The 22,663-nt window shown below is 38.7% G+C and overlaps 1 protein-coding gene across 1 annotated transcript in view; it reads right to left on the reverse strand.

Annotated features, from left to right (window-relative positions):
- Window positions 1–10,679: 10,679 nt before the first annotated feature.
- The window catches only part of grin2da (glutamate receptor, ionotropic, N-methyl D-aspartate 2D, a), a 61,826-nt gene continuing 49,842 nt past the window's right edge, over window positions 10,680–22,663 (reverse strand). Inside the window, exons 13-14 of the mRNA XM_057354995.1 lie at window positions 19,838–20,070; window positions 10,680–17,169 (exon numbers count right to left, since the gene is read on the reverse strand). Coding sequence (XP_057210978.1) covers window positions 14,191–17,169; window positions 19,838–20,070 — 3,212 coding nt within the window. The 3' untranslated portion in view covers window positions 10,680–14,190. The remainder of the gene's footprint in view (window positions 17,170–19,837; window positions 20,071–22,663) is intronic.

Here is a 22,663-nt window from a genome sequence, read left to right on the forward strand (position 1 = left end):
TTTCTCCTTCTTTCGGCACTGCGGAGAATTGGCTCAATGGGATGTACTGGGATGTGGAAAGATGGTTTCGGGTATAAAGACTTTCTCTGACATTTGACGGTGGTAATGCTCAGTAAGGTCAGAGTTAGTTTCAGCGTGCGTATGTCGGTGGAGGCATACAGTATGAGTCATACATTTAACATTTAAAGACCCGATCGTTATTTTAACCTTTAAATCCATACTTGCATGCATTCATTTGCAATATTATGAATAAGACTAGGTCGTTTGATCTGACACTTATGTGTCTTTAGGTTTTAGCAGGTTTTAGTTCAAGCTTTGTGTATATAGAGTTTGTATTACCCCCATATTAAGATGAATATGTATAAGTACATAGTTGGTTTTGTTATTTAGAAGGTGCTTTAGTGTGATGTACAGTAGAGTCTCTGAGGTTTGACACGGGCACGCACGCACACATCAATAGAATTGACATTTATTTAATTAGCACATTTTCACAATATCGTTTCAAAGAAGCTTTACCTTACAATTAAAAGTAATTTGTTATTATAGGTGGCTGTGTTGAAGTAATTGCAGAAATATAGAATTCTAATAACCTACAAACCATGCAATATGTAATTCACACATTTATTTAAAATCACCTTTACCTGCTATTCTTAAATATAAAACCAAACTAAAAGAATACTCAAAGTGCATGTAGATAAAAAGATTATGGTGGCATGCTTTTGTTTTTAGGGATTTTCACTGTACTGTAGTAAAAGTATGGAAGCTTAAATAGTAATGCACATAAGACTGCAGCACATCTTTAACACTGCAGTGTGTATGTCTGTATGTGATAAACCTTTCTGTGATAAAGAAAAAGTGTATGTAGTTTCAAGGTGCTGCACTGCACACAGCCTTGGGCTCTTAACTCTCAACTTGCAGTGGAGAGGCAGTGTTGTTTTCTGCAGGTGTGTATACTGCATAGATAAAGATGAAATTAATAGATTATTCAAAAATAGACACAGCATCCAAATAACGCTTACATTCTATTCCCCAGTTTCCTTCTGAGGGTCCACCCTGCCTTGTATAATCTTCCAGGACCCCTGATTGACAGCTCTGGTCTCAGAAGACGCTCGATGTTCAGTCAGTGCTGTCAGGATCAATAATAGAGCTGAGAAAGAGTTTGTGTACAGTAAATAATTGAACAGCAAAACTGCGGCAGTCTGTTATACTTGGTAATTTCTTCTAATTGACAGAGAGAAACTCAAGAGCTCAGAATCACAATACAGTATTTTCCAGTCTGTCACTGTTTGTTAAGAAAAACTGTGTTTATTCAGAGTGTAAATGTACAGTAATAAAGAATTCACTTTATGGTGGTCTCACTATCGACACACATACACGCTGTGAGGATCTACGTGACGGATTCATTACAACACTGTAGGGTCCAATGAGGAAGGAGTGCTCATCCTTTCTCTTCAATCCCATCCCACCTTTCGTGGGGAGTGGGGGGGGGGGGGGGGGGGGGGGGGGTTTTTGGAGAAAGGATGAGCACTCCTTCCTCATTGGACCCTACAGTGTTGTAATGAATCTTTGAATAATCTATTAATTTCATCTTTATCTATGCAGTATACACACCTGCAGAAAACAACACTGCCTCTCCACTGCATGTTGAGAGTTAAGAGCCCAAGGCTGTGTGCAGTGCAGCACCTTGAAACTACATACACTTTTTCTTTATCACAGAAAGGTTTATCACATACAGACATACACACTGCAGTGTTAAAGATGTGCTGCAGTCTTATGTGCATTACTATTTAAGCTTCCATACTTTTACTACAGTACAGTGAAAATCCCTAAAAACAAAAGCATGCCACCATAATCTTTTTATCTACATGCACTTTGAGTATTCTTTTAGTTTGGTTTTATATTTAAGAATAGCAGGTAAAGGTGATTTTAAATAAATGTGTGAATTACATATTGCATGGTTTGTAGGTTATTAGAATTCTATATTTCTGCAATTACTTCAACACAGCCACCTATAATAACAAATTACTTTTAATTGTAAGGTAAAGCTTCTTTGAAACGATATTGTGAAAATGTGCTAATTAAATAAATGTCAATTCTATTGATGTGTGCGTGCGTGCCCGTGTCAAACCTCAGAGACTCTACTGTACATCACACTAAAGCACCTTCTAAATAACAAAACCAACTATGTACTTATACATATTCATCTTAATATGGGGGTAATACAAACTCTATATACACAAAGCTTGAACTAAAACCTGCTAAAACCTAAAGACACATAAGTGTCAGATCAAACGACCTAGTCTTATTCATAATATTGCAAATGAATGCATGCAAGTATGGATTTAAAGGTTAAAATAACGATCGGGTCTTTAAATGTTAAATGTATGACTCATACTGTATGCCTCCACCGACATACGCACGCTGAAACTAACTCTGACCTTACTGAGCATTACCACCGTCAAATGTCAGAGAAAGTCTTTATACCCGAAACCATCTTTCCACATCCCAGTACATCCCATTGAGCCAATTCTCCGCAGTGCCGAAAGAAGGAGAAACAGTGAGAGGGGGCATTACAGGGGAGCTAAAGAGAGAGAGGGGGACACGTGTGTGTGTGTGTGTNGCGCCTCTGCCTTCCTCTTTTTTTCCTTTTAAATCTATTTTTAGACTCCTGGTGGGGAAACCCGATACACGCGTGATAAAAATAACACACAGTGCTGTTGACTGACCCGATATCTCCATTCAAGGACAGCCAAAAATCTGCATACCATTCATCTTCTACGAATTACTGCCCTTCTGCGTTTCCTCCACCACTCTCAAATGTCAAAAAGTGACATTTGAAATCAATCAAATAGCTTTAATGCATGCAATGATAGCACGCGCATACTGTACTGTACTGTATGTTGCGAGGACAAAGAAAAATTCACTCTGACGGGTAAACGTTTGACATTGTTTGAATGCTGTTTGCTTAAAAAGAGACGAAAATGCTAATTTCTGCTTTTGATTTATAGACTTGGGACTTTCAGAAAATCCCCAGCGTTTCACAGAGAGATAGTCCAGAACCATCTCCTCACTATCATGTCGTTGCTGTGACAACCGTGACTTCAAAGAGGTCCCATCAGAGAGGCGGCAAGTAGGGGCGAGTTAAAACATGAAATCATCAGAAAGAGAGAGAGAGAGAGAGAGAGGTAGAGTTTGATAGAAGAAGACAGGAGCGCAGGGATGCCGGAGGGAGGTGGAAAACTCACAGTCCAATCAGAGGGCTATTGAACAGAGAGCGTGGACTGCATAAATACCCAAATGGAGATTATGCAAATGAGGGCACAGATTACCGGGATAGGTGAATGCTGATTTGAATGCATTTATTCGTATATGTGGATAACGGAAAGGAAAAATTAAAGCTAGTAAAGAACATAATAACAAATGCCTTAATAAAACAGTCTAAAATTATTAAATGTTGGCCTCAGTTTATCACGTGTGTATTTTTATGTAATTATAAAGACCCGAAACGTTCTTTGTTGGATTGGTTCCACAAAGAACCATCAACAACCACAGAATCTTTATGTTGCACAAAGGGTTCTTTGGAAACTTTTAGTGAAAAAGTCTACAAAAGGTTGAGAAATTTTAGAAATTGTGAGTGAAAGGTTTGTTGGGAAACAAGCAAATTTTTTTATTGGCATTGCTGCAAAGTACCCTTTTTAGCACCTTTAATATTAATGGTGTACATGCTCTCTTGAACAACCAAATACACACGAAGATCTTAAAAAATTATTAGTGAGGACCTCAGTTAGATGAAATCTTTATTTATTTGTAAATGGTGTTAATACTAAGATATTATAACTAAGATATATAAACAAGTCTGCACATGATCGATTTTGTAAATAAACCGTTTAGCACGCTTTTAAGAAAAAGGAACATCCGTCAAATGGAACTAAAAAGGTCAAATTAATCCAACAGACAACAAACTATACCCTCCATACCCTGTTCACAAGTGGATTCATAAAAATATAAACATTTATTTTGCTCCGAACATTTACAAAGATAGCAACGGGCACTTAATATATAGTGTATGGATATGATAGAAACTGTTTGTGTGATGCACTGGATATTTTTTAGGATTAGGTTGTGATTTGTGGCAATGACCCAGTTCAGGGCTGTGCTGTGCCTTGATGTTCTGTTTGTGTGCTGAGGCCTCGAGCGGTCAACATCTGTGACGGACATCACTCAACCTTAAGTTTTTAACGACTTTGGAGTTGCATGATATTTTGAGTTGTGACTGGGTTTATGACGTTGTGTTCTAGCAATCTTAATTTGCCTTACCTTTAACTAAAAAAACAGATCATTGTAATCTAGTAAACTGGAATTTTTTTACTTTATTCAGTGTCCTTGCGTCCCAATGCTCATACTATGGTGTGAGCAATGAGGAGATTTTTCTAGTGGTCAGGTTGTGAATTACAACCAACGACTCACTCCACCCCTCACCCTCCCTTTCGAAAGCACTACGGTGGCTCTCACAGGACAAAGGTGGCATCAAGTTTTCGCTTCTTTGCCAAATGAGATAATGTGTTTACGAAATGCGTTCTGTAGAGCACTTTGTCTGTTTAGGGCTACTGTAGAAACAACATGGCATTGTTATATGGCATAAGGGAATAAAAAAAGAATGCCTCATTATGTAAGGTCTTTATACACCTCTGAAGTAATAGTTATGTATAATATAGCATTTCAATCAAATGATCCTCCTTAATCTTACACACTGGTCCTTCAATTCATATCAAAATGTTGTGGTACAGGCCCCGCTGAAAATTACACACAGCACCTTCAATGATCATAATGTCATCTAAACAACATCCAGTTCGGTTTCACAGTAGTACGTCCCAGTGCGTGCATACTGTTTTGCTATCCACTAAAATGTATATACTGTATTTTTCCATAAAAATCTGTACTTTTATGGCATAGTATAATTAGATGAATTGGGATGCAGCAAGCATATTTTAAAATGGATTTTAGCTGCAGATTCTGACCAAGTAAGCTGTGTTTAAAACCAAACAGTCGATATATTGACATACCACACATCAGATGAATTCTCGAATACTAATGCAGTTATGATGATTGATTGGCAGTCCCAAACAGTTATGTTATTGAACAAAATTATAACAGAGGAAAGGTTTAGTGTTTCATTTTAATAATAATGCACTTGACTATTTAGACTGAAGAGTCTTTTAACATATTGCTGCCAATGTTTTAATAAAGCGATAAGTCATTTAAGGTGATGCATAAATTTCATTATAGATAAAGGGCTTTTTAAAGGAACACCCTGTACACATTGTACATTCATTTTGATGTATTTTTTGACTCATCCGCAACATTTACAAATAACGAATCACACAAGCCTCCAGTAAGATGACCTGACCATTCCGCCGTGACCCCTATTACTTGTGTCCCGTGGGTATCTGAAAAAAGCACAGACAACATCTAACAGAGTGTTAGACAGAGTAATGCATTTAAATTCTATAAAACTTTTTATGATTCTTCATTTTACTTTAATTGCTCTTTAGTTTACTGTCACAAAGCTATACACAGAAACTCACATACATAAGCCGCTTAGGTCAAACCGGAAGAGCGATCTGTTCTTATTAGCTCCACACATATAGGGCTCCTAATAGTCTTGTTAGGAGAAATGGGCCCATTTATTAATTAATTTGACTAATTAAGATACGGAGGTGAGCAAGGGTGGTCTAAGAATGCTTCAATGCCCGGCAGTTAAAACAAACCTCTGTAATTATCACCTTGACTTTGCCATTAGCTATCGTTCAGAGGATATTACTACACAGAAAATGTTGTAACTAAAAGGACATTTAAACCCGTCGTACGCACACTTTGGCATTCAATCCTTTTCTCTGCGATTATCTAAGTCAGAATTCAGCACGTTGAAGCTTATGGTGTCAGATCACAGTCTCTTGTTATCACAAAATGTCTTAAGGCCGCAGCTTTGCCATTTTGTATCTTAATAGTGTTTGGATTGTATGGAGCGGTTGCGTGCTGTCGGCATTGGCCGTTATGTCATTTAGAGCTTTATAGAGTTCAAGTCTACATCAAAACTAAGTCAAATTGAAAGTCTTGCTAGATTGGAGTGACCAATAGGGCCCATGGATTGCCTCACTCATAGGAACTCTCATAGGACGTGTTGCCTAACGTCAAATAGGACATAAAAACTAAACTAACATTAAAAGGGTGAGTTTAGGTAAACCTGCATGGGGATGACAAAAAAATATATAAACTGCATACAAACAGTAAAACGGAACACAAGCAACCAACAGAATATTAAAATTGAATCGAAATGATAAACAAACATCTTTATGGCCTTAATGGGACAGTTCACCCAAAAAATGAAAATTCTGTCACCATTTACTCACCCTCAGGTTGTTCCAAACCTGTTTAAATGTCTTTGTTCTGTTGAACACAAAGAAAGATATTTGGTAGAATATTAGCAATTTTCAGTAGAAAATCATAGTAGAAATATTATTGTATTTTATTATTGTTCAGTTGAACACAATATGAGATTTTTTTTAAGAATTCAGGAAAGCAAATAGTTCTGGGACACCTTTGATTATATTTACATTTTTCCTACTATGATACTTAACGAGGGCCCGGAACTGAAAGTTCTTCCAAATATCTTTCTTTGTGTTCAGCAGAACAAAGTAATTTATACAGATTTGGAACAACTCGAGGGTGAGTAAATGATGATTTTTGGATGAACTATCCATTTAATCATAAAGGAAAAATAATGTAAAGTATATGATTTTATATATTTATTAGGAGACTATGTACAATCTTTGTTCCTAATATGGCTTGCCCTTTTTGAAATTACATTTAGCTTTATCAAGCATGCTTACTCTAACTGCCATTTTACACATTGACAGTGAGGTAGAGTTTTAAGAACGCAAGATCAATTCTACAGGTCACCATTACGTGTCCAAATGCGCACACGAAAAAGAGATTTCCCTCGTCAAGCTGACCTAGTTGAGCCTGAGAGCGCCCCACTGCTGTCAACTGTGGCACATACAGACAATAAATTTACCCACCACTTGAGTTTATGGTTTATTTAATGCGTCAGGACAGGCGGGCCATATTTTCTTTGTATGTTGTCTGCCAGTGAAGTTCTTGACCTAAATATGGTTGTAGTGGATTTAATAGGCTGAAGGATGTGTAATTGGTTGTCATGTCGATTTATGAGCGGCCATGTGTTTAATGTCTCTGTGTGGGAATGTCCGGTAAGAAACTGCGGAAATGCTGCCCTCTTGTGGCATGGTATGAGAATGGCGCAATATGCGCCTTTCCATTGGTACATAACCACTTAATGGCTCTTTAAAAAATAACACATAAAATGGGGGCACCAAAGTCTCATACCATGCCTGATCTGTGAATTTTCTTTATTTAAACCATTATATTAAGTTAAAGGTAATAAGTCAATTTTACCATAATTTTATACTCCAAAAATTGCATAGGTAAATTTGAAGGCTATGTGGTTTAACTACAAATAAACCCAAAAAATGATTCATATAACTAAAGCATGGATGCAAAAGCAGGATAATCTCATTGCAAGTATCTATTTCCTATGATGTAATCCTACTTCCAATATTAGTTGAGAATTTCCTGAGTGCATTTCACTAGAGGCATCAGTTTAGCAGGCATCCGAAATTACACCGTTTAATTAATTTGAAAGAAATGCTTATCTTTTAATCGGGCTCTTCCAGACCCCCTAAACCCCAATTTCTCTCCTCATCTCTCGCCCACTCTTTCTCAAACCCTCGTTCATCTCTTATCTACTTTCTCCTTGGCCTGATTTCTGCTCTGCATTCTCTACAGAAAGAAAAATCTTTCCAAGCGTAGATAGAGACTCGCCCCTCCACTGGCACAACATTGACTGGAATTGGTTTTGTGATAAGACGTAATTGAAAGAGTCAAAGGTGACTCAGAATCAGTGTTTGTTTGAAAGAAACACTGTTGCTTCGGAATAACAAAACAGGTGAAGGGAAAAGCTGACAGTGACGAATCATATTTAATAAAACATCTAAAGTATAATCCTGTTAGTAAGGTAAGCATATATCAAACAGGCCTTTCCCTCACTCCACCTAGCCCTGAAAGGTAGAGCATTCCTCACATCTCGCCTCATATTTCTTCCATTAATCTGCAGTAAATGTCCCCCATCGCTTAATTATATTTCCAAGCGTGGAAGAAGTGCAGTTACATAAATCTTGCATTTGTAACTAATTAAAAAACGAAAGAGCCAGTTCATAGACCTATAGCACATAATAGATAGAAGTGAGGAGGAAACAATTTAATTGCAGCAGTCTGGGTTTTTATAAATGTTCAATCTCTTACTTCGGTAACCCACAGTAACCCCTCTTTGCTTTTCTCTCAGGGGAAAAAAGTACTGCAGTTACCGCCAGTTTCTGCTCGGCTGAGAAAGCAATAGCACTCCATGTAAACTTGCTGTCACTTGTATTTTGCATGCCTATATTTCTTTAGGCTTGTACGGTTTCTAATGTTCCTGCATACAAACACATCAGCAGCCAATAGCTTTCTTATCTACTTTTTCCAATATTCCACACCAGATTGATTCATTGACACCGAGCACACATGCTGAACTGGAGTAATCGCTGTGAGATGTTGGTATGTTTGGCATTGAATAATAAACTGTAGATTCATCACAAATCCTACAGGAAGGCGAGCAAAAGCACTTCTGCAAATGAAACACCTGTGGGCATTATGTAAGTCAATACAGCCAAGGTTGTGGTATAGGTGGACAGGAAGGATTTTCCACAGAGGTTTGAGCGTCGTCTTTTTGTAAGATATTTTTAAAATGATACTTAAAATATATGATATATATTTTACGAACATTCTGAAATGTTACATAACAAGTACATAGAGATATACAACCACGATCTCTGAGCTACTGTATATACATGGTTGCCAGATCTGCAGAGCAAAACCAGCTCAATGGTCTAACAAAACGAGCCCAAAATAACGATATTAAAAACCACTGAATATTACGTTTGTATTAGTAAAGACACGCACGCACACGCAGTTAAATAATGTTTAAAATATAGTGATCTTTGAGTAGTGTAGTGTGTAATGGCAATTAGGCTATTTTGGGCTAGTTTTGTTACTCAGATCTGGCAACCTTGTATGTGGCTCAGAGGTTATGGTTTCGTATCATTCAAAGGGATAGTTCATCCAAAAATGAAAATATTTGGAAGAATGTTAGGAACTGAGATTTCTGGGGCACCATTGACTACCATTTTAGAAATAATTATTCAAGAATTTTATTTTCTGTTGAACACAAAAGCAAATATTTTGAAGAATTTAGGAAAATTCAGTTCTGGGGCACCTGTGACAACCATTTTAATGGTAATGAATGGTGCCCCAAAAATCTCAGTTGCTAACACTCTTCCAAATATCTTTCTTTGTGGTCATCAGAAGGTTTGGAACAACTTAAGGGTGAATAATTCATGACATCCATTTTTGGGTGAACTAGCCATTTAATTAGGCTATGTACCTGTTGTGTAACTGCTTATGATGTTCCTAAGATTCCTAATCAGTTTTTTTTTGTTCCCCAAGATATGAAATAAAAAAACATTTTGTCTTACAAAAGTACAGAGCTAAAAATCCTTAATTAAAAACAGTATTGTGGTTTTCCAAACAAAGCTGGATTCATTTAAATAATCTTAAATGTGTTTTATTAGCCTTTGGAGAGAACTTGCATTGCATGGATTTGGATCTTTTGCACTGTGACAATTTGCTTCCATTATTTTTAAGCACAATGAAACTGGTTTTACAAATCATTTCAACTTAGTGTTTTTACATTATTGCAACTCATTAAAGGGTAGCATTTCAACTGGTTTCTGTTCCCAATTTGTTCTGGGAAATAAAAGCAAAAAATAATCTCAGTTGTCTCAATTGTTTCTCCTAGACGGCAGTGAGATTAAATAAGGAATGAATGGAGACTCGCTTTAGTCTCCAGCTGATAATATCACACGAGATTCCTCTAGGGAAGCTCCTTTAAAGTTTCTGTAGAGATTTGAACAATGTCTTCTGGATGTGCAATGATACCAAATGTGCGCAATGAAAATTTGAACTCGAAAAGACCAGCTTAGACCAATATAAATTCCCAGACTGGTTTATGTTGGACCATTATGGTTTTACTGGTGATTCTGGTTGACCTAGAGTAGCGAGTCTTCTTGGTTATTGAGACAACTGAGATTCTTTTTTGCTTTTATTTCCCAGAACAAATTGCTGCCTTAAAATTTGAAGTACAATCAAACTGGCTTTACAAGTCAACTAACATGTCAACTGGTTTAACAGAAACCAGTTGAAATGAAATGCTACCCTTTATTTTTTCATTGTGCTTAAAAATTATGGAAGCAAATTGTCACAGTGCAAAAGATCCAAATCCATGCAATGCAAGTTCTCTCCAAAGGCTAATAAAACACATTTAAGATTATTTAAATGAATGCAATAGATGTACATCACCAATGATTTCAAAAGGCTTTTAAAACTCTTATCAACTCTCAACAGAAAACCGGGCCTCACGCATTCTTCACACATTTGCTGCCAAGCTCAAAAACAAATTGTTCAACATGTACAAAAATAATGAAAAAGCCCAAACAGTGTGTTGTATTAAAAGTCTTTTATTCTGTTCTGCTCGCAGCACAGCATAGTATTAGTCTCCCATGTTCGAACGGCCCAGCGAGTGGCCCCCCCGTCAGTCTCCCCTACTTAGAGGAGTATGGCACAAGAACCTAACACAGTGGTACCGGGGGGCACTACCGTCCTGGCACAGAGTGGCGTAAAACATAACTGGCTCTGCTCAGCTACATTATAATAAAGTATTACAGAGCAGCATCGCATGTGTTTGAATGTGTTGTCAGCATAACATTGCAGTTCGGCACAGACAGAGCGCACATACACCGTTATCCAAGTCTCGTGACACACATGGATGTTCTCCCGCAGACAGCAAAGGCTGTCTGCTTAAGATCTACTTCCTACTGCAAGATGGACGCTCACAGTGAGGAGCCTACAGCTGTTTTGCAAGTTTATCTTTAAAAGTCGTATCTCAACTTCCCGAAACTTGAGATGATGACACATACACACTTCAATCACAGCGTTGGTTATTTGCAACATAAATTCATCGAGGTCGATGGGTGGCCATGTCATTCGTTAAAACACAGTTGGAGACTGGTCTCTGATGTCGGCTGTTATGAGTCGAGAGAGGACAAAGAGACAAAAGAAGACTAATTCAAAGAGAAAAATTTAGTAGATAAACATTACATATATAGATATATATTAACGTTATTTGTTGAAATATATAATTTTCTATATGTATATATTTATAGGCGGCTGCTTCCATAACAGACTTATCCTTAATAACAAATAAACAAACAAACAAAACCATTTACTGTACAAAGACACAATCAACACAACAAGACACATGTCTAGAGAAAGGCCTTTTCAAGATTCTTGGTGGCGTTTTTCCTACGTTGTGCAATATGCCTGATATTTCATTCAATTTGAAAACGAAAGAAAAAAAGCATTATCTTAAGGTCCTTGCTAGTTAAGCCCAAACATTTGATCAAACCTGTCTGTTGAATTTATGCGCGCAATGTAATGGAAAGGGAATTTTAAATTAGTTTTACGCAGGTAACACATGAAACACATCTTAATTATCGAGTCTGCCTAAAGAAATGTTTGAAAACAATGTTTTTGTCTCGGCTATACTGCTTTGCTGAACAGCTATTTCTCTATTGCTATCTAAACTTCACAAACACATACATGAGGTACATCTATATATAAAGTAATCCAGACAAGTATTACACAACAAAGTCGGAGTCAAAGGATATACATATATAAACTGCCAAATATTCTAAATGTCAATGTCAAGATAAACTACTTTGAAATCCGTGAGAGTGAGGCAGTTATGATTCCGGTCTTGTGTTACTGCCCTCTGATTTTTCCAAACCAATAAAACTCACTGATTATGTTTCTCGCACACGTTACTCTATAGTCGCTTGACATTACAGTTTAGCCCATTGACAACAAAATATACCCCAATTAATTAGTACTGCTTTTAAAAAGCTCAGCATACACAAACAAGCGTAATATGGCTCAGATGCAGTTACAAGCACACAAAAAACAATTGGCAAGTTGGACTGTGCGTAGTTCTGTGTCAAATATGCACAAAGGAATAAACACATACAGACGTACATACAGTAACAATATACAATGTATAAAGAAAACAAACTTTATCAAGAGGAATTATATGCTGGCTTGACAAAGCTTTCGAAAGTTAAAAAGCTTTCAGATTATTAAAACAATTTAGGCCTGGTGTCATTTGTAAGGTAATGGTACATATCACTCTATAGTGCATACGATGGAGTTAACATACTGAACTAGACTTTTTGCAAGGGTAAAAAGTGAGCTTGAAATAGTAAATCGGAATAGCCCGAGGGACTGTTTTGTGGCTTTGGTAGCTTGAGAGTGCTAGGAGTTGGATCCCTAACCCAAGTTTAATCATAATACAGCGTGGTGGCTGTGTCAAGCCAACATGATTACAAACTCGATCCAGCAATTAATCCAAAGAAACACAGAAAGACAGGCCACGTGTGTTTTAATTTTTAACACAACACACAAATAAATAAAACATAGTTGACTCAGACCTGCCGCCAACACGCATCTGCCCTTAGCAATATTCACAGTCAATTATAGCGCTCACTTCAAAAATGCTAGCTTCTGGCTAATGATGAAAGCAAAATCAAACAACCCGACTTCTGATTATCAGTCTTTTCCTCACAATTAACAGAAAATCTGGCTTTTTTTAAACAAACAGATATGTCTAGGAAAAAGCATAAATCTGCAAATCTGCTTTGCTCTCGTTTTTCCCCTTGCTGCTACTTATACAGCTAAAGCAAACTTGCTAAGCAAGTATGATGTCGGAGCCTAATAAATGAGAGAACCGAGCAGCTTGTAAAAAAAGGTGTAAAAACACAGTGTTAAACTGTAAACAGTGCTCTCCTTCGTTTGTCGCTCTCTGATCAATGACTTGTCTTTCGTCACTCGCTGACGTCGTTGTTAGCGAGTACAGTGTTGCAGTATGGCTAGCCCTGTCTTACTTGCTCTTCAAACACCGGCGTTCCAAACTACCCTAACTGGCTCGGACAAAAAGGTGTCTCCCGAGAAAGCTACGATCTTAAAAAGTGTCTTCTTGGTTGCAGCACACTGTGTTGTCATGGCAACATGTACATTCAGTCGAGAGGGGAAGGGCTGCCACCGATTGTAGGTAGTTGAAAGATGTGCCCTACTGTAAAACAGCACAGTGCTTATATTTGTGATAACTAAACACAATTGCTTTGAACAAGCTCACAAAACATATTATATATATATATATATAATAAAATAACTTTTAAATATAAAATATATGTATTGAATGTTGTCTGTAGTTAATTATGTATTGCTCAAGGGAGGGGAATGAAACATGAGGACCTGTGTAATGATTTCAGTGTACATTGGCTCCACTTAGGTTTGGCATTCAGCTTCAGTAAGCCATTATGTGATCAGTCATGGCTAACTTACCCTGTTTCTAGGAATACGAACACTGACAACAACAACACAGAATGCAAGATGTTAGTTTTTGAATGGAGATGGAGGGGAAGAAAAAAATGGATTGCTACTTTCCTTTGTGAACGCTTCCCTTGAGATATTGAACAAATATACACAACAGTTATGTCAACACTGAGAGCAAAAGAAGATGGGGTGGGGCATTGGGGCTTTGTATTTTGACCTCTGAATCTCCACTTGAAAGATCATTCCTGAGCCACCGCACTGCAAAACACTCCCCAAAAAATCATCAGATTTACCCCCAAGAAGTAAGAGAAAAAGCCATATGAACAGCCTCTCTTACATCAACGAGATTTGTCAGCATGGCAGTACCATTCTTACACAAGTAAGGAGACAGGGCTACAATTGAAGTGACCTTCCAATCCAGGTTTGTCTCCGAGGAGCATTATAGCTTTGTGCAAGTGGGTGCCAGCTAAAACAACCCAAACTGTTATGAACAGTTAACAGTTTGTAGCGTGAGCGGGTGATTCGAGTGCCCTTCTTGGCTGCTTGCTGATGTTCCTCGTTGAATTATGTTTCTCAGACCTCGCTCTCCACACTGGAGAATTGAGCAGAGCCTCGACGGGAGCACAGACTCTTGGTTTTGAGGGGGAGATGTGGGGACTGATACCTTTGGGGTTGGGGAACAGATCGCAGTTTCTGGTATTGGAGCTTAGCGCTAGAGGAGGACAGAGAAGAGGGCTGTGGGGCACCAGGAGTAGACGAGACAACTGAAGGGGAGGAAACTGAGGAGGAGGAGGTTGGTGGAGGAATGTGTATATGATGAGAAGAAGATGGGGGCGCTGGGAGTGCAGGGACCATGGGAGAGGGCAAAGATGGCGGTAGACTCTGAGGAGGAGACGGTGGTTGTCGAGACCGGTCTGAACGCTGCGGCCTTTGTGCATTGAGGTTGGACTGGCTTCCAGATTTTGCTTGGCCTGAAGCCCGGTCTGGCTTGGATGATTGCCGTTTGGGCCTTACACTACTGCTAAAACTGTGGCAGTGGGGAAGCAGCTCCTCTTGACTCCGAGAAGTCACTCGATTCCATTTGGAGTGAGAGCTGGCAGAGTGATGGGGCGACTGGCAGGAACAAGATGTGTGGCCACGACTCTTTTCTTGGGACCTGCTTTTAGACTTCTTTTCAGTCTTTAGCGGTAACTTGTCTACAGACCAATATCTTCGTGGGGGTGGGGGAGTTAATGGAGCCGGAGGCCACTGGTTTGATCCCAAGCCTCCTGATCCCCATCCTGTTCTTGTCCCAAACCCCAAGCTGCTTTCCCCACCACCCCATGGCAATAACGAGTCATCTCTACTGTTTATACTGCCTCCTCTCTCTCTGGCAGGGTAGGTGCCAAAAAACCATCCTCCTCCACCAATTCCTCCAACTGCCCTTCCTTCATGACCCTCCCAATATCTCTCAAACTTACCAAACTCTCCCGAGGAACCCTCGTCATCCGTATATATCTCAACAGTTTTTTCTCTATCCCTGTCTGACTCAGAGTCCATTCCTCTACTTTCTCTTCGTCTCCCCTGTTCTTCCTGTCTACTCCTTTCCACCTCAGACTCCTCGTCCTCCTCTTCAGAATTCCATTCGTGAAATGACAGGCCTTCTCTCGAACGAGCTTTAATTCTCCCATTCTTTCCCAGAAGGGGACGACTCTCCCCACCTCTTCCACGTTCATCTCTCTGAGCACCTACAGATTTTTGTCTTTTAGAAAGTTGACGCAGGGGTACAAAAGTTGATTCTGAACTTGGATTCCCACTAGCCCAAAATTTGACAGTTGAGGAAGATTTGTTTGAGGTGGAAAAATGTTTGTTGTTAGACCTTGGCCTGGAGTGGCGATGTGATTTAGGGCTTCTGTGATGCCTTTCTTTTCCTCTGCTTCCATCTTCATCATCAGCTCCTTGATTTTCCCCTTCTTTCTTTGCTTCATCTCTGCTAATATCCCACTCATAACTCCTTGTCGAGCTTTCGCTCTTTTTTCGAAAAGAGCTTCGCCTCAGGGCAGGATACGAAGTGTATTCCTGTCCTACAACTTTTTCAAAAACATCTTTCCTGTCAATGTCTCCCTCTTCTTGTTCAGACCGCTTTTCCCTTTCCCTTCTTTTGGCTTTCTCCTCTTTTTTCTTTTTCTTTTTCACCTTGCGTCTCTTACGCTCCCTTTCTCTCTCACGCTCTTCTCTCTTCTTTTTCTTTCTACCTTTCTTTCTCCTTTTCCTCTCTCTTTCCCTCTCTTTGTGATGTCGTTTCCCCTCCTTGCCTTCTCTGTCTCCAGCTGCCCTTCTCTTTTCTTTCTCTCCCCAAGATGCCCACCATTCTTGAAGTTGAGCGAGCTGACTGCCCGCCCTGTCTCGCATCTGACCTCTCTGTGGGCAAGGTTTACGGGGTGGAATGGGCGGCGGGGGAGGACTGCTGGGCAGCGATCGAGAGGACATACGTGAACGACCTTTTCTCCTCCCCAAAAGCAAGCTTGACTCTTCTGTAAGCTCATCTGTATCATAGTCCTCATACACATCTGCTCGGTACCTGAAACTCTGTGATGATGTGCAAGATGAAGAAGAGGAGGGAGAATTGGATCGGGAGACTGATTCTGAGGAAGAGGATGAACTGGAGGTGCTGGAACTGCTGTAGGATGAGGTTGTGTAGCATATAGATGGAGAAGGTGATGGGGGAGTGTGGGTTGGGGAAGAGAGGGGCACAGGTATCGGTAGAGGAAGGGGAGGAGGGAGACGTCCCCTTCTGCCACCTCCATCCCTCATTCCATGCCTGACACCACCACTCCTACCAAGGGGAAGGATATTTTCATATAGTGGGCCTCCCGAGCCCTTTCTTTTTGAGAAGCTGCTTCTCCTCCATATGGATTGCTGAGGTGAAGAGGGATGTTGTAAAGCAGGGTTAATGGGTAAGTGTCCAGAGGCTTGACTTTTAGAGGCTAACCTTGGGTTTACAGAGGATTTTTGCGCTCTATGTTTTGTTTTAGGAGTTTGAGTACCTGTATTTTGTAGGTCTGCAGAGACCCCTAAACCCTCTGGATCGATTGGACCATAGTATCTCTTGTACTCATCCTCACCTACACCTAGTCCTGTGCCCCAGTGAGGGGGCATACCCTGGAATTGTATCAGGTCTTTAATCCCACTGTTGACTCCACTGGATTTCTCAGGGCCCACCTTTGGACGTGTCCATCGATTCACCACAGCTAATCTGCGATCATGTCGCGGTAGGAATGTTGAGCACGGCATTGGTGCTCCAAGAATGGGGCTGTTTGATGGCCCTAGAGCCATGCCTGAATGACCACCGGATGGAGGTGAGCCAGGAAGGAGGGCGCTGTATACTGGCAGCTGTTGGTGGTGTTGTTTTTGCTGTTGTTGTGCCATCGTGATGGGGGGATTGGCCACAGCCGTAGATATCACATGAGGCGGGGGAGGAGGAGGAACTGTAGAGACATGATATTGAGGAAGTGTGCTTTGGGAACCTCCAGGAGCTGTTTCATCCTCGAAATTGCAGCAGCTGTACATTCCCTGTAAGAAATAACAAGCAAACGATTTATTTAGCAAACAGTTCTGAGGCAGAAGATATTATAATGTTCCCCTCTGTGACAGATTTAGACGCTTGAAAAATGTTTTGGTAAAGACTTGAAACATTAACATAATAATGAAATCATAAAGCTCTCTGTGCTTTGATGAGTACACACTGTAAGCTTAGCTAACCTCTCTTTGAGGTAACGGCAATGCTGACCTCACTATTTGACTGTCCCAGCACATTTAACAGCCCTACAATTTCCTCTTAAAAAGTGTTTGCTTGCAGAGAGGATTTATAGTTATTGTCATTCCTTTCACACTCTTGGCAAAGACAGATAGTGATAATACAGAATTAATAAATGATCCATCTTCTGTCATCTGCTGTAGCTGTTATCCATTACCATTAGAAAAGGGGGCTTTCGTAAAATCCCTCTGTGTTTTCAGTGGTAATGTGCTACCACATTTGAGAAAATACAGGAATATAAGAGTGTGCCACAGAGTCCCATTCTATGAATTTATCGCCTGATTGCTACAGATTATTTTGTGATCGGTCTTTGTTCTCAAACTAGCAGCTAACAAGAGTGGTGAAAAGTGTAATCTTACATTTTACTTGCAAATCATTTGGAACAATTACTTTTATTCGCCTTTTCATTTTTATACTGCTTGCTTTACTGATTTGACTTCAAAGGGATTGATGTATAATTTAAACATGAGTCAGGCTTTAAAGCAGGGCTCGACATTAACGCTTGTCCGGGACAAGTGAATGTTTTGTATGGGCAAGTGAGAGAGAATTTTACTTGCCCAACTGGACAAGTAACTTGAAAAGAAAAATTTCACAACAGTGCTACGAAAAAAATCGGTCTGTGCTAAGAATAACGTGTTTGTGTGATTTGCGTTTGTCGTGGTTGTGCTTGTTTGTGTGTGACAATAATCAATGGCGCAGCGCATAGAGTCCATATAACTAGATGCGGACGCTGAATCCTTTTATTTAAATTTGTCATCTGGCTGTTCTGCGTGTCTGAGTAAATGAGGTGCACAGTTTAACATACTACACGAGTGGTGATCTAGGATTTGTCTGCGTCTGCACTGTATGAGGATATAAAACACATGAACTTCATCTCCAGAGTTGCTCTATTTTACGTGCTTTATACTGTTTGAGTACAGCTATCACAAACACACACTAAAACTCAAGCATACGACCCATCAAAATAAAAGTCCCGTTAACTTGAAGACTCAGACGAAAAAATACTGTAGTATTTGGGGAAGGAAATGGTCGTACCCTTGTAGTCAATTGATAAACTGTAACACTGTGGTATACTATAGTACATTTACATTTATGAATTTGGCAGAGGCTTTTATCCAAAGCGACTTACATTGCATTGTATTATACATATGTGCAATCCCTGGGATCGAACCCATGCCCTTAGCATTGCTAGTGCAATGCTCTAACCACTGAGCCACAGGAAAGCTGTAAGGTTCAAAAACACTATAGTATCTAGGAATTTTACTGCAGTTTATTATAGTAAATATCACTATAGTATACTACAGTAATTTATGTGGACAAATATACCACTATTGTTTAGTAAAAAAATGAAATACACAAAACAAATTTAGGTAAAATTATATGGCCCTAATTTATCCATCTGTATGTGACATTAATGTCATTCGTTATCTGCCTATTTATGTGATGAACTGCACTTGCATATTTTTTTAATGATGACAACAGACGTTTTATACTTGCTCTACAACTGTTTGGCCTCTGTAGTACTAGTGCTATGTGTTAACGTACAGCCCTGACACTAATTACTGCTTGCTTTTGTTCTATAGCAATCACGGTGAGTATAACCAAATTCAGGTAGCCACAGCGGACACTAGGTAAAACGCTTATAAGCAAACTTGACCAATCAGGATCCGAAACAACTATATTGACACTTCAAATTAAATATAATTTTTTATCTTCGGTCAAGTAATATTTGTAATCGGACAAGTGAATGACAAATTTACTTGCCCGAAGGACAACCACATGACAATGCTTAATGTCAAGCCCTGTTTAAAGCATCATCATTTTTCATTGCATAGTTTATAACAATGAAATCTCTTCCTTATATTGGCAGTTCTACAAATTATATATCAGAAAAACAGGTTACTCTATGCGATTAAATGTTTAACGCCATTAACATTTCATTTTGTGTGATTTCTAAAAGCCGATCAAAGCATTTGGAGATAATTGCAACTAATAGGAGCCACAGAGCAAGCGTTCTCTGGCACGTACCCCCATTTGTACATGCGCACACACCTACCAGAGCATGCACATCACAGTAAATGGAGAAAGAAATTCTTTGTGGATAATATATTAATAAATTAAACACAGAAAAGGAAGCTTAACAACAGTCATTTGCATTCTTTGTATGGTGATATTTAATTATCATTAAAGCTTATGAAGTGAAAGATCACTAGAAATGCTAATGTAAAGAAGAGCAAGACAGGAAAAATATCTTTACTCATAGACAATTACGTATATATGTGTGACAAAAGTCGTCATATTATTGATGTTTTGGTGTCAGACAAACAAAGAGCTGCTTTGTATAAAACCACATCCACATGTATAGTACAACTAGTTATGATTTATTGTCTTTTAAAATGTAATTAACATGTTTCTGTAACTCACCCGACTCAAAGCCAGCAGGAAGTCTAATCCTCCAGAACGACCCAAACAGTGTCTGAGCTTCCAATAGACAAGATGCTCCCATGCAAACACCAGCAAACTTAGGCCCATTGCCACCAGAAGCATATAGAAGACTCCTGCCATGTTGTCTATGTCCAGCTTGGAACTCATGACCTCGATCTTATCATTGTGGCAGATTCCAGAAAGCCAAAGCCGTTCGAGCATGTCGATCTCATCTGAAATAAAGGAAAAGTTGACAAGATAAGAAGCATGAAAGATAAGCAGGTCTACAGACTGGGGACAAGAGAATAAGATGGACGGAAGATAGAGAGGTACAAAAAGAAGAAAATGAAAAGCAGACGAAGAGAACAGGATTCAAAACTATTGTTGCCAAAAGGGAGTTTTTAATTCACATCTCCAGACAGCAGAGATATTGGTTTAGCTTTGCTTATTATTAGACTGTGTTCACAAAAACGTGAAAATGGAAGAGAACAAAAACCGAGAAAAGGGAAAGAATCATGAAAGGCAGGGCAGAGGAAAGAGAACGAGACACTGAGAAGGATAATAACAGCTTTAATGGAGGTCTGAAATGGCCTGGTTTCAAGGGTCTTGTGAGAAGACAGGCTCAGAGTAGTTTGGAGATGAAAGCTCTAGACTGATGGGTCTACCTCACAACAATACCCATTAATGCATTTATGAGAGTGAGAATGTCATCATGGAAAAAATACAGGCATGACATGGGCATGTTTTTGGGGGAGACAACGACGAGATGTAGGTTTAATATTGACATTTACTCCAGAGAGCCCGGTCTAAATCCTTATTTCATAATAAACCAAGCATACAAGATTGACCCCTGGGATAATTATATGTTTTCCAATTTAAAACAAAATGGCCTTGAACTACGTCTTAGGTAATAGCTTTGATAATGGGGAATTTAATTACAGGAACTGAAATTTGAATGTTTCATCACATTTATTTAAATAGGCAAAATCAAGCTTAATGAGAATTTTAATCTAAATACACAACAAAGTTATAATTCGGGTCTGTTTGACTACTGTGGTGTTTACTCAAGTGACCCTTTGGCTATTCATTATTGTGTTCATTTGCTGTGACACTTTTTCTAATTTCATGTATCATATTTCAATAAGACTCTCCCAGCTCGCTCTCTTATTTAGTATTTAAACACGATGAAACAACTCACTAGTTTCCTCATCAAAATGTAGAAAACAACAGCACATAACAATAAAAGCATATGAATGTGTAAGAGACAGATTTTTTCAACAAAGGCCCCCATAATCAAAGAGACATCATCCTAGACATAGGAGCAAGACTTTTAAAATCCCAAGGCTCTGAAAGGACAGGGAAACTCTGGTACAATAACACACAATAAAACAAAATAACACGTTTGGCTTTTAGGCTGAAAACACACAATTGAACAAACAGCATCAAAGTAAAAAACATTATAACCCTATGAGAGACGAAGAGCAGGACAGACACCACCACCCACTATCCCCCACCAGTTATAGAGGAATTATTTTATCTTAACAAAAAAGAAAAATGAAAAAAAATCTGTTTTAGACAAAAAATGAATTGCTTTATTAAAAAAATAATTGCTTGAGTAAATTGTTACAATTTCTACAGTAATTTAATTTACTAATTTTTTTTGTACTTTTGTTGTAGTGTATAAAACCTGGTTTCACAGTCAGGTAGATAATTGGTACCTGAACTTTTGTTTTACATATCTTAACATCTTCATACGTTCATAATGTTTCTTAGCTATAGGCCATATTTTTCAGCTATATTTTTGGTATACTCGTTGAAAACATTCAGTAAATAAAGTGCTCTAAATATACTGTATACGGCCGCGGAAAAAATTAAGAGATCATTTCAAAATTATTTTCAGTTTTTCTGTAATTATTATATATATGTATGTTTTACTGCACTTATGCTTTTTGTTGTCCTTATGTTGTTCCAATTGTTTCTATGGTTTGCCTCATTTGTAAGTCGCTTTGGATAAAAGCGTCTGCTAAATGTAACGTGTTTAGGCAAAATTGTCATTTTTGTTTCATTCTCTGAACTACTAACAATATTTCTCCCAAATTTTAAATAAAAACATTGTTTCTATTTGCATTTATTTGCAGAAAATGAAAACTGGAGAAACAGGTCAAAACAACAGAAAAGATGCTCTGTACTTTTTCAGACCTCAAATACTGCAAAGAAAGTTCATACTCACTTTTAAGCAATACAACAGTAATATATGTACATGTATTTAGGAAAAGTTAAAAAAAAAATGTATGTGATATAACTGTGATTTTTATCACCGTTTTCATGTGTCTTGTCATTGCTGTTGGATAACTTTCTGTCACTCCTGAGGTTTGATTTCATTGAAATTCAACAAACACTGGACTGGAAGGGCCATAATACATCTAAAAATGCTGATTAAATGACTTTTTCAGTGTGTTCCATGATGATATGTTTATGGTCAATCATTATTTTTATAATGTTATGTGTGTTGTACTGTATTGTCTCACTGGTGAATAAGACATGAGGTCATTTAAAAGCCTTGCATTCCACCAATGCTTGAGCATCAACATGATGCTTTTCAGACTCTGCTCTGGGTTTGCATGGCCTTGGAGATAATGTTTTTGTTTTCACAACTACACTCTAATATCTGCTGTGTTAAAAACAACACAATCTGTCCTTAACTGAACACATCTTTGTGTCTAGTTGAGGACAAGACATTTTGTGTTACCTTTAACCAGTCTGTTTACGGATGTTATGCCACTCGGCGGCCATGTTTGCAACACCTCTGGGCAGTTATTTACATCG

This window comes from Triplophysa rosa, linkage group LG16, assembly GCF_024868665.1.
Source record: "Triplophysa rosa linkage group LG16, Trosa_1v2, whole genome shotgun sequence".
Classification (NCBI taxonomy): Eukaryota; Metazoa; Chordata; class Actinopteri; order Cypriniformes; family Nemacheilidae; genus Triplophysa; species Triplophysa rosa.